The sequence below is a fragment of the Ruditapes philippinarum genome, unplaced genomic scaffold (genome assembly GCF_026571515.1).
Source record: "Ruditapes philippinarum isolate M1 unplaced genomic scaffold, ASM2657151v2 ctg6897_1_1_1_1, whole genome shotgun sequence".
NCBI classification, from domain to species: Eukaryota; Metazoa; Mollusca; class Bivalvia; order Venerida; family Veneridae; genus Ruditapes; species Ruditapes philippinarum.
In genome coordinates, this window is record NW_026861600.1 from 1 (window position 1) to 13771 (window position 13771).

At 34.5% G+C, this 13771-nt stretch overlaps 1 protein-coding gene across 2 annotated transcripts; it reads right to left on the bottom strand.

Moving 5' to 3' along the window:
- Window positions 1–90: 90 nt before the first annotated feature.
- On the bottom strand, window positions 91–12118 carry LOC132716270 (uracil-DNA glycosylase-like). Of its 2 annotated transcripts, none has more exons than XM_060699503.1 (4): window positions 12034–12118; window positions 1665–2036; window positions 1242–1289; window positions 91–785 (listed from the first exon to the last, which is right to left on the bottom strand). In XM_060699503.1, the coding sequence occupies exons 2-4, from the start codon at window positions 1881–1883 to the stop codon at window positions 603–605; spliced, it is 450 nt and encodes a 149-aa protein (XP_060555486.1). In that variant the 5' UTR covers window positions 1884–2036; window positions 12034–12118; the 3' UTR covers window positions 91–602. The 2 variants fall into 2 exon arrangements, with proteins under 2 accessions (XP_060555486.1, XP_060555487.1); XM_060699504.1 differs by lacking the exon at window positions 12034–12118 and adding an exon at window positions 11801–12012.
- Between the last annotated feature and the right edge of the window lie 1653 nt (window positions 12119–13771).

A 13771-nucleotide genomic window follows, 5' to 3' on the forward strand; every position in this document is an offset into this window, starting at 1 on the left:
TGAGTACTCTAACGTCACGCATACGTTGGCGTCATTTAACGGCACATGCATATGAGCGCAATTCCCGAGACAGATAGAATGGTGAAAACACTATGGCACGATGGTGAAAACGCGATGGTACGATGTTGAAAACGCGATGGCACGATAATGAAAACCCGATGGTGAAAACGTGATGGTACAATGGTGAAAGTGCGATAGTACGATAGTGAAAGCGCGATGGCAAACGCGATTGTACGATGATGAAAATACGATGGCCCGATGGTTACAATGTTGAAAACGCGATGGTACGATGGTGAAATAACGATGGTACGATGGTGAAACATCAAGTTTTCACAATCGTGCTATCGCGCCATCGCGATTTCACCATCGTACCATCGCGTTTTCATCATCGTACAATCATGTTTTCACCATAGTACCATCGTGTCATCGCGTTTTCACCATCGTACCATCGTGCATCGTGGCTAAATAAAAAATCACGATTACCGTAAGTTACTCCTCCGTGCATTATCTTAGAAAGAAGCAAGCAAGTTGAAACACCAACCTACAGAAACATTTGAGACAGGGATATTTTATATACTTTGTTTAAAGGTAAGAAATTAATCTCACTCCACAGTAAGTACAGTATTCAACAACAACACTCCCTCCTTTGCCCAATCCACAAGGCAGCCATGGTTAGGTTTCTTAAATCCAGGAATTTTCGGGTCTCTCTCCAACTCGTTATACATGTTCCTCAAAGATGGCGGGATAGCTGTGCCTATTTGCACGGAAAATGATAAGCCCATGGCCTGAAACATGAATATACAGATATTGTTGAAGAATTTGTCCCAGTATATAATAACTTCTCTATAAGGTCTTCTTGCAACAGAAGAACAAACCGAACCGATAAAAATAGTTTTAACACATACAACTGACTCCTTGTCATAAAAATGTCTGCATCAAAAGTTTTAAAGTCAGGGTCATATTGATGAGAAGGCAAATTTCTAGGGGTACATCCAGCCGCACTTAAGTCAAAAGCAGTGAGACACACCGCCATTTTATTGCAGCAAAGAAAAACTAAAGAAAGTGTCATTATGTATATCATTTCAGGCACGAAAAACTTCAAAAAGGTTCAATCATTGACCATCTGTTTAACAGATTAGATTTATCTACCTACATGTATTAGAAAGTGCACAACCTTACACAGCCATATAAATGTATAATGCAATTATGTGTAAAAGATCATTGCATAAAAATGCACCAACCTCACCGTAGCCATGATAAGGATCCTGTCCAAGAATAACCACTTTGACCTGAAAAATGTACATGTAAATCACATGATACATAAAGTTTATATAATCATCAAATTATATTTATATTCTTAGGTTCAACCATAGAAAATACATAATCTACGAATAGGTTTTTCTTTTTTGGAGTTTGAAGTAAATATGTTATTTTCATCATCAATTGGAATAATTCTTTATAACAGTGTTCACTTTAGCATTGCTTAATCTTTAAATTAAATGAAAAATGTCAGACATTTGGTATAACAGTATGTGAAGTTTATTGAACTTACTAATGTCACTGTAATGATGTAAGGATGTATGATATTTGAGAACATGTAAACATCTACCAATATATGCTGGAATGAAGGTGGGACTAAACAAGATCTAAAATAATAGTATTACCTTATCCAAAGGTGTGAGGTTAAGAGCATTGAATATATCTTCTTTGGGTGGAAATATCTCTTTGCCTTGGTCATACTCATTCTGTAAAGTTGTTTCTAAAGATTTAAAACAAGACGCCAAATTAAAGTATTCTCGTGTTGCCAGCGCATCTTTCCATGTCTTGTCATTCAGAAGTCCCATCAAATGAAGCTTCCCTGTAGATGGTTGAAACCCTGCCATTTTACCCGGAGTCTTTTCTACTATTACTGTAGCTTTCTTATTCCCTACTGTCTTTTCGCTAGTGGCCTTTGTGTTCTTTTTTGTTACTTTTTTTTAGTTTCAATGAAGTCCTAGTTCCTGCTTTTACTTTAACTTTTATAGTCTTGTGTCAACCTATATGATAAAAGCAAGAACGTGTTTGTTGAACCTAAATGCTAAATGCCCTGGCTTAGATTTTTATCAGTAACACTTTTCAACAAAGTTTCCCCGTTCACTCGTTTAAATATTGAACTTTTTTTGACACTTTTACAGTATGTACATAAAAAAATTAATGATCCCTGGGGCAGCCAATTTTGACCCCAGGGCTATAATTTGAACGATCTTGGTAGAGCTCTGCTGCACAATGTTTCATGCCAAATATCGACCTCTAGCCTTTGTCAATTTTGAGAGATTTTTTTTTAGGGTTTACTAAATACATTTAAGGAAAATCAATAACTCCCTGGGGCGAGGCCAGTTTTGACCCCAGGGCTATACTTTTAACAATTTTCTTATAGTTTTATTAGATGATGCTAAACACAAAACATCTAAGCTTGCACTTTCAGAGAGAAGATATTTTATTTTTTTACTAAATGTACATAATGAAAATCATTGTTTCTCGGGCTATAATGTGAATAATCTTAGTAGAGGTCCTCTTTACAATGTTTCATGCCGAAAATCAACCTCAAAACAGAAAAGATGACATTTCATACATTTAAGGAAAATCAATTACCCCCTTGGGCGATGCCAATTTTGACCAAAGGGCTATAGTTTATGTTCATGAAGTTGGCAGCCTAGCAGCCTAACAGCCTGAAGTTGGCAGCCTAGCAACCTGAAGTTGGCAGCCTAACAGCCTAAAGAAAGCTAAGAATAGTACAAACATGAAATCGTCGGAAATACATTAGAAGCACTTCTTAAGATCATTCCACGCCTTTTTCAATATCGTGATCTTTATTTTAAGATGTTGAACTTTATCTTAACATAATTTTTTCATTCTGACGCTTCGAAATTTGTGAAGTTAGCAGCCTAGAAGGATAGTACAAACATGAAAACCGTCGGAAATGAATCGGTAGCAAATACTAAGTCCAAAGTTCAACGTCTTATTTCAGTATCGCGATCTTTATTTTTTTAAATATTGAACTTTTTTTTTACAGACACTTACTGAAGTTATAGCTGTAATATGCTATGTCTTGAAAAGGCAGTGAATTATGCGCTGCTAAACTTAAGATACATATGGTATTGTAAGCATGTAACTGACAGACACAATAGATCAAGCACACATGCATGAATATAGAAAACTGAATATCTACATCTTAATTGCTCTATTTATAGTGCAATTTGGTCATACTGAATCATCACATTTTGCACTGTATCTGCGTGTTGCTAAAAAGCTTTTTCGATGCACATACAGCATTAATTTCTTTTCTTTCTTGAGAAAATATTAGAAATGATAGTTTAACGTCTCAATTCCGACTAAAAGGGCGCAAATGATAGCCACTTTCAGGGTATTTCTGCCATCGACGGCAAAATTTAAAATAAGTATCTGCCTACAACTGCAGCATTTTTTTCTTCAACCGGACCAGATGGAACGTCTGTAAAACTTTAAGAAAAGACTCACGGGATAGATATTTGGCTTGCGTGACCCCAATGGATGAACGTCTATATTAATAACACGAAATCCTGCCATTTAGTTAAAACTTGAGATATTTTGAACAAATAAAAAAAGAGATTTTCACGGCTTTTTCCGAAGCTGTCACTTTATCCTACTCAAAATAGTCTAAAACAGGAAAAACGAGTCCAAAATTAACTAACAGTATCTCCAGTCAATGGACAAAAGTTTCATAGCAATGAAATGGGCCGTATTTGTGTAATATAATAATACCAACCAAATTTATAACCTACCTGTACCGAGCGGTAAATTTAAGCTATCTGCCATCACTGCAGTGATCTGCTATCACTGCCGCCGGTAATACGGTGTGTTTTCAACGCAAATTGATATCATTACAGCCGTACCTATTTTCTTACAACAGCGTATGAAATTGCAACTTCATTCATAACTGGAAAATGATGTCATGCTTAGCGTGCGATTGACAGCACGCGACTCATCTGGCAATCCCCATGCCAGATGAAATTCCCGGCATGGGTAAAACACACGAAAACGCCAGTTTGCTATGCAAGAAACCACAGTCTCCATCATCTTCGTAAATCATCGATCGGCTTAAACTATATCGCATTACATACCCAACTTCGCAATACCACGGTGATAGGGCGTCTACCAAAACTTTTCCGCGCGACGTCAAAATATCATACTTCTGACCGTGACACCGTATACACGGTGATAGGGCGATTACCACAACTTTTCCGCGCAACGTTAAAATATCTTACTTCTGTCCGAGACACCGTATATTTCTATGGTACAAAATGGACAACAAGCCTGTAACCGAGACGAAAACAGCAGATAATTTGCTCAAAACAAGGTAAAATCATCATTTTTTTCTTTTTCATCGAATGTGCCATTTAATTTGAAACTTATTTATCTTTACTACATGCAAAATGCTTCATTAATTAAGTCCATTTAGGGCATACTGAAAAAAAATCTTGCTTTTATTACGAAATATAACGTATTTCTAGTCCGTTCAGTTCACATAACTGGTCAAAATACAATATAAATATGTACATTATTGTCGTATGAACAAGTTACAATACATAAATAACCCGTTTTTTTGTATATTTGGTATGATTTTTATGTTTCCACGTGTGTATTTTGTCAATCATAAGATTAGGGCACCGCATTATTCCTCCTTAAAATCACCGCATTTTTCTGTTCTTTTTAGCACTGTTTATTTTTGATACAATGTATTAATGTTTGGTTTCAGAAAAAGAATACGTTCAAACCTATGTCTGAACAAGCCAAAGCACAAAGCAACGTGCGAAATTAGCAAAGCTGCAGATACTGCAGCAACTGGAGAGCGCCCAACTAAGTCTTCTGATATCAGCAGTACGCCAATGGATCATCGCCTCCCTGTATTTCAGGACGATATTCTTAACGCACCCGATAAGAAAAAGAATATGAAGTCAAACTTTCGCAAAAGATTGTTTTAAAAAAGCACATTGGAGACCATGACTGAAGAGATTATGGAAATATTACCCGGGTTCCTGCAAAAACTACACCATGAAAATTTATGTTATGACTTTTGCAACTTTATCAAATTAGTATGCAATAAGAAATTCCCATTAACAAATATTTTATTCCTTTTGTTTCTCGATGTTGTTAGATGGTATAGTCTGCCAAGAACTTCAATCTTTCCATGTGGGGTTTATCAGTTTGAACAAGCAATTATCATAGTATTGCAAGCAATCCATAAGTCCCCTACCGGTTAGAACCCCATCAGCATTCTGAAGGGCCATTGGCCATTCACAAATGTTTAAATTTTTCTCTATTTTAAGTAAATTTGTTGGAAATGTTCTTTAAAAGTGATCAGAGGAAAAAGTTTTTATGAACAGACAGACAGACGGACTGAAGGACACTCTAAAGTTAATATTTGAAACATCCCTGTTACCAAAATATAACATTTTAAAAAGCAAAAATTCTTAAAGAGGAGATAACTCTGGAATTAAAGATGCAATTTCATAAAAATTTTCAGCTCTTTTTGACTAATCACAAATATTGTTATATTTGCCATGTTTTAAGCCTATTTGTTGCCAAGGCAACCAATATTTTTTCAAAATAGGAAGAACAGATAAGACATGCATAATCTCAAGACTGCCATCTACCCAAATGTCAAATTTCATAAAAATATTTCCAGTACTTTTTGAGTTATCACTGGATTCAGTTTATGTGTAAAATTTGCCATATTTTCAGTCTATGTGTTGCCATAGCAACCAGAATTTTCAACATAGGAAGAAAAGAAAAAGACGTGTATAATCTCCAGACTGCCATCTACACATATTACAAGTTTCATAAAAATATTTCTATTACTTTTTGCGTTAACACTGGATCCAGTTTATGTGTAAAAATTGCCATATTTTTCAGTCTATTTGTTGCCATAGCAACCAGAACTTTCATTGGACATATTTTGGTATATTTCTGTACAAAATATTAATGGCGGGATAGCCAAATTGCAGGTAATAGCTTACAAAATATCTTACTGCTGGACGTTGCAATATTATTCCAATTGTTTAAGTACTCCATCGAATTTTTGAAACAATTTATCGTTAATCTAGCACAACACAATTCACAAAAAAATACATACTTCGAAGAAATAGTGTTTACAAAAGATCGTGTCTACCTCAACATAACTCGTATTTGTCACAAAAACATGTGTTAAAACGACGATGTATTTGTTCTATGACCTAACGAGCTCGTGTATACATTATGGTTAGGCATAAATTCAAGTTCCACACAAAATTGTGTGTTTCTATTGTAAATTTAAAGAAATATATGTTGTAAAAAGGCCTATTGACTCGAATATTAGAGCACCGTACAACACTGAATTTCAACACTGCATTCTTTTACCGTTTGACCGATAAATACTGAAACCGTTTTCATTTGCACCATACTTTATAAGTAACTGTTAATTGACCTGTTGTTATGTTATGTTGCTGTTATCATATGTTATTTTATGGAAAACTTCTGAAGGTCTGGTTTATGTAAATAATTCTAGTTAGATAAGTGCAATGGTATCTATATAGATAAGTAAGTCGATATCTTTTCTTTTTTCGAACTTATTCAAACGGATACTGTAATAAAACGTGGAATGGTCTAAGTATGTGCTACCGATTCATTTCCGACGGTTTTCATGTTTGTATTATCCATAGTTTTCTTTAGGCTGTTAGGCTGCCAGGCTGTTAGACTGTTAGGCTGCTAACTTCACAAATTTCGAAGTGTCAAAAAAACAAAAACAAAAAACAGTTCAATATTTAAAAAAATAAAGATCGCGATACTGAAATAAGACGTTGTATGGACTAAGTATTTGCTACCGATTCATTTCCGACGGTTTTCATGTTTGTACTATCCTGCTAGGCTGCTAACTAACACAAATTTCGAAGCGTCAGAATGAAAAAATTATGTTAAGATAAAGTTCAACATCTTAAAAAATAAAGATCACGATATTGAAAAAAGCGTGGAATGATCTAAAGAAGTGCTTCTAATGTATTTCCGACGATTTCATGTTTGTACTATTCTTAGTTTTCTTTAGGCTGTTATGCTGTTAGGCTGCCAGGCTGCAAACTTCAGGTTGCTAGGCTGCTAGGCTGCCAACTTCAGGCTGTTAGGCTGCTAGGCTGCCAACTTCATGAACATAAACTATAGCCCTTTGGTCAAAATTGGCATCGCCCAAGGGGGTAATTGATTTTCCTTAAATGTATGAAATGTCATCTTTTCTGTTTTGAGGTTGATTTTCGGCATGAAACATTGTAAAGAGGACCTCTACTAAGATTATTCACATTATAGCCCGAGAAACAATGATTTTCATTATGTACATTTAGTAAAAAAATAAAATATCTTCTCTCTGAAAGTGCAAGGGCTAGAGCCTTAATATTTAGAGTTTATCATCATCTAATAAAACTCTATGAAAATTGTTAAAAGTATAGCCCTTGGGTCAAAACTGGCCTCGCCCCAGGGAGTTATTGATTTTCCTTAAATGTATTTAGTAAAAATTAAAAAAAAAATCTTTCAAAATTGATAAAGGCTAGAGGTTAGATATTTGGCATGAAACAGTGTGCAGCAGAGCTCTACAAATATCGTTCAAATTATAGCCCTGGGGTCAAAATTGGCTGCCCCAGGGATCATTGATTTTCTAAATGTACATACTGTAAAATCTTTTAAAAAATCTTCTTCTATGAAAGTGTACGGCCTAAGGCTTAGATATTTTGTGTGTGGCATCATGTAATGAACCTCTTCAAAAATGTTCAAATCAATTTATAGTCATTGATTTTCTATGTCTCTGTATAGCAATTACTTTTTTCAACTACAATTTTAACTTCACAATTTTTATACATAACCTCGCTAGGCCTAATAAAAAAGGAAGAAAACCAGGCATGTTATTATCAAATCTAAAAAGGTTCTCAGGCAAAATTAAAGGCTGTTTAAATGTGTAGAAATTTATTTTAACACCCTTGAACCACTGACCCCTAACTCAAGCAAAACGAAGAATAGCTTGCAAGTTATCTTCCTGACAAATATATAAGACATCAATCAATAAATAAAGGTTGTATGGACAAATAAATGTAAAAATCTTTTTTTAGTACTGTTGACATTGACCCAACTGACCTCTTTCGCCATCAAAAGAAGAAGATTTCTCAATTTTATGTTCCTACCAAAATTTTAAAGACATCAGTCAATGGAAAAAATTGTAAAAACCTATTTTCAACATTGGTGACCTTAACCTTGACCCAAATAACCCCTAACTGGGCCCAAAGGTAGAGAACCTCCCAAGTCATGTCCGTATTCAACACATCAATTTAAAAAAATAGGGTGTATGAGCAAAAATGTTTAATTCATTTTTTACAACAATGCGCGTGACCTAGACCCCTTAACCCACACTAAGTTTGAGGTTCTCTACCAAATATTGAAAGTATCATTAAATGAATGTGTTTTTAAGGAGAAACAAGGTCCGATTTTCAAAGTGATAAAAAGGGAAAAAAACTGGGAAAATGGATGGCACTGTTAAATAATTAAGCAATAACATGTACTTTAATATATTGATAAGTTAGAGTGGAAATTATGAAACAATTAGTATAAACAGAACTTAAGATATATCCAACTTGCTGGTTTATGTTTTCCATAACCATTTTCAAAGTGCCGAAAAAGGCAATAACTTAGAAAAAACAGACGCCATAATTATGTAACTTGCTCAGATCATGTTCTTTGTATTGATAAGTGTGTAAAATTTGAAGCCATTGGTACAGTAAGAACTTTAGAAAATTCCAAATCTCCGTGTTTAGCTAGGAACGGACCGACAGATTGACATACCAGACTGTTCAATTAATGCCTGGGGCATAAAAAAAACCCAAAAGATCTCAGAATCTAAAGTATAACGTCAAAATATATTAAGAGTTTAGCAATTTACTTAACCCGTTGATTAAAAAATGGTTTGATAATTAAAGATCTTGTAACACATTCTTTATGGTTTTATATAATAAATATGATGCTCAAATTAAAATTAGCCGCGTCACGACAAAACCAACATAGTGCGTTTGCGACCAGCATGGATCCAGACCAGCCTGCGCATCCGTGCAGTCTGATCAGGATCCATGCTGTTCGCTATCAGTTTCTCTACTTGTAGTAGAGTTGGTAAGCGAACAGCATGGATCCTGATCAGACTGCACGAATGCGCAGGCTGGTCTGTATCCATGCTGGTCGCAAACACACTATGTTGATTTTGTCATGGCGCAGCTCAAATATATCAATATTTCCAAAAAACAGTATTTATTTTTTTAGTTAATGAATATATTACCGAATTTAACTTTTCATGTTAATCATGTAACCATAAATATAATGCTCGAATGAAGATTTATCAATAATGTAAGTTCCAAAAAGCAATATTTGTAAAGACACTACCGAATTTACATTTCATGTAAACAACATGCAGGTTCTTTAATTTCTTATTGGAACAAGAGCAACTATTATAAAATAATCACAGATTTAATTATGTGTTCATTCATCAAGTATACGGTACAGTTTAAAATGTTTGCGTTATAAACCGGTAAAATATGTGCAGTTAAAGCTACATGCCTCCAGATGAATCAAAATATATCAATAAAATAAATCTTGACAAAAATGAGCTAAGATGTTAGGAAAAGTAAAAGGTTTTAAGATAAAGGTTACTTCACAAAATTACACATTTAAGTACATTTTCAAAATTTTGATGAAAATAAGCATGAATCTGGATTCAAGCCGCTTTAAAGATCCTATATGTTGTGATCAAAGTAGTAATTTTTTTATGCGTTTATTTAAGGTCGCCGCCGGAAAGCCCATATGGACGACCGTACACTCAAGTCGGGCCATCCTAGAGCGTCCCGCCGAGATTTTTTGTCGATTTTTCCCCAGCTTTACTGGTAGAGGTTGACCCCAGGTGCCCCCTCCGGGCATTATTTCAGGCACGAGCGGGCACCTGGGTAGAACCTCCGACCTTCCGTTAGCCAGCTGGATGGCTTCCTCACATGAAAGATTTCGACCCGAGTGAGGATCGAACCTACAGCGGTGAGGGACCTGTGATCTCAAGTCAGCGACTTTAACCACTCGGCCACATAAAAGTAAGAAATATTACATACTTAACGATAAACGCAAATTAAAGCATATGTTGTGCCTTGAGGGTACCTCTGTGTTAAAAAATGAGAATTGAAATGCAAATGAAGAGAGGTAGCCCGTGCCGCTGCAAAACCGAAAGTAGGGTGTTTTATGAATTTTACATTTATTTTTGACAATATACTGTCATTTGTCCGAAGATGATATGTAAATGAACATATTAAATATGTATGATGCATATATAATCAAGCCACAGGTTCATTGCAGCCCAAAAAATATGTCGAGGTGATGGGCGAGGCAAGACATGTCGATTTTTGTAGCTTATTGTGAAGTTGCAGTACATGAAAAACGGGCACATGACAAATGTTCCGTGGTATACATGTTTTCTACGTGTCATACATCCTTTCCTTATTGCAATAAAATTTTACTGGATTGTTATCCATCGCTGGTTTGTTTTTAGCAGAGAATGACCTGTGCATGTTCAAAGAGGGTACCGTTTGAGCAGATTTCGCAAAGAGGGTACCGATATGGATATGCACCGTGAAGAAGCCATGACAAACTCAACGCGATATTCTGACTTAAATTAGTCTTACCCCGACTTTAATTGCAAACCGGACACCTACTTTACAAAATAATTTGTAGTACACGATTTTGAACATTTAAAGTTTATTTTGGAGAAGAATGATACTGTATTGTACATATCAAATTAATTTTCAGATTTTTTTCCGTCTGTTCTCATCGACGATAAAGAAATGCAATACGACAAAATGAGCAATAAAGTTCCACGGCGCTGAAATGACTGAATAAAATGCATACCTTACTTGCAACAAAATAGTATAGTTTAACCATTTATAATATGGTTTTTAAAATGTAATGCTCATTTAAGAGAGGAAGTATACTTCATTTCAAATACTGATTTAAGTTTTAAATAATAATATATTAAATAATAAAATATATGCAAAAAAATCGGCGCGTTAAAGACATAACGGATTGTCGGACATTGTTGTTCATGGTACCAAAGGTAGGCTGCAAGTTGCACATTCCTCTCTTCCGATAACGAGAGACTTTATTTCGAAATTTGTAATTCTTCCTTTTTTTAAACAAAAGTCAATCCGGATTGATACAGCATCCAGGTAACCATGGAATATTGAAAATGTGTGTCACAAAACTGAAAAAAGTTACCGACCCCATTAATTTCGAACTCACGAGAACAAGTTTACAAGCTAAGGCAACACTGGAACACGTTGTCATATGGGTGTACGATCACGTGTTTCAATGTATTTTGCATTTGATACACTTTTTTCCGGACTTTATTACTTTTTCCGTTTTTCCTAGAACCCATGGGTGATGTTACTGGCATATTTTAAAAGCTTTTAGTAAATGATGTAAAATTATATTTTAAAGTTTATTGTTAACTCTGAAACGATTTTACAATTATTTGAATAAAAAAAACACGATGGAACGATGGATAATGCAACATTGCATTATAAACTGCGTCATATCCACAAAACTTGCAAGTTCGCTATAACTTTTATTTGACAAAACAGTTGAGCAAGCAACATATATCGAACGAAGCGGAAAATAGTGGAGCGTGTTAATACATATATTTAGTTTTCAGTCATTTCCAACAAAAGTATAATAAACAAAAATATACCTATTTCGTTCCAAGATGGCAGCGGTTGTTTACATTTTGTAGAATACGACGCAGTTTTGATTCCCAGCCTTGATTATTTTTTTTTCTTCTGACCACTTTATACATTATTTTATATTTATTTACTGTCGTAAATGTTGTAAATTATATATATATATATATTAATTATTACGAGTTTATCTAATTACTTTGATTAATATGATTATCAGTGAGATGAATAAATGAAAATATCTTACCTTTACCAAATACCAAGTACGTAAAATGTCCACACTTTGACAGTCTCAATTTTGTTTTGATGCAATGCGCATGCGCACATATTTACTGAGGCCCGGGCAAGTTTTAAGGGGTCAACTTTAAGAACATAGGAAGCAGACGAACTTTTGCAAAATGATATATAAGCTATAAAAACTTGCTTAATCATACCCTACATCTTTTAAATAATTCACACTTTTTTCCCTAATATTTAATAGAAGGGTTGCTTTTCTTTATTTACAAATAGAAATACTAGTATAATGACTTTTTTTATTGAAATATCTAAATGTCGACTTACAAGTAACGTAATTTCTATGTAAACATGAAAAAATGCCTCGCCTTCTTACAAGCATTGGTGTCTTTTATACAGTACATGGCTTATCAAGGGTTTCCTATGACAATTTTAAGGACGATGATAAGGTGCTACGTCCGAGAAATTCTCGAACGTAAAGGTAGCCTAAATTAGTACCCCGATACGATTAAGTTACTTTATACATGTAGAAAGAAACTAGTCATTTAACATTATCTCTCTCTTTCTTACATTTCCATAAAGAATTTAAAGAGTATTTTAGGGTTATATAAATTGAAAAAAATATCAGTTTTATATTTGAATTTAATGTTTAGGACGGTAAACAGCCAATGCTGAACTTAATGGTTCAGGACACTCTTGAAGCGTCATCCTATGCATACTGAAAGAACGCCTGAAAATCTTAATAAATTAAGAACACGGATGTCTAGCCAAGAGACCATGGATGGTTGGTTCAACTTTCTTGAATCAATTCTAGTTGAAAATTTCCTGAAAAATAAAGAGTCACAGTTATTCAACTATTGGTAGATATTTTTCATTTGAATAAGTCATCACGACCATTGATATTAATCTTAACGCAACAAGATTTGCTTTCCTTTAGCTTTCGACGTTTTGTCTTCTTCTGTCAAATAATATGATATACGCCTCAATAATACTATCTTTGAATTACCCTTTACTTGTGAAGTAGCAGGAACTAATCTTTTTGGTATTACCGCACACTTATGTAACCGCACGGCTTAGGTTTTATACATGTTTTCTATATACATGTATATAGGCGAGAAAACATGAACCCGAATAAAATATAATGAAGAATAATGTCTAACTTATTAATGATTGACAGTAACAGGTCAATTATTTTATAAATTGGAAGTGTTATGAAGTGTTTACAGAGCGTCCGGAAACATTGTACAATTTTAAGCAAAATTATCACAGTTTAATTACCCCACGTCAGGCCCTCAAAAATGTGTTTTATATTTAGTAAAAAAAACAAAACCTAACTTCCCCAATGTTGAATATTTTGCGTATCATGTAAACAGTTTTCAAACTATTGTGAAACATGGCAAAAAAACCAATTATGTTTACGAAAATGTATTTTAGTCAGTTTAAATTCAAAAAGAGGTCACGGTGGCGTATGTTTAGTATAACAGTATAAAATAGACAGTTATTAAACTGTGTAAATCTTTTTTTTTTAATTTAGATAGTGATGTTTACCTGGACCGAAGGTTCAGGGTCAAAAGGGAATGCCCCGGCGTCCGTCGTCATGCGTCAACATTCAAATTCTTCTCTGAAACTGCTGGGCAGATTTACTTCAAATTTGGTCTGTAGCATCATTGTGACAGTCACACTTAAATTTGCTCATGTCATTTCAATTGGCTCATTTTAGGGGTCAACAGAGCTTAAAATAGAAAAACCTT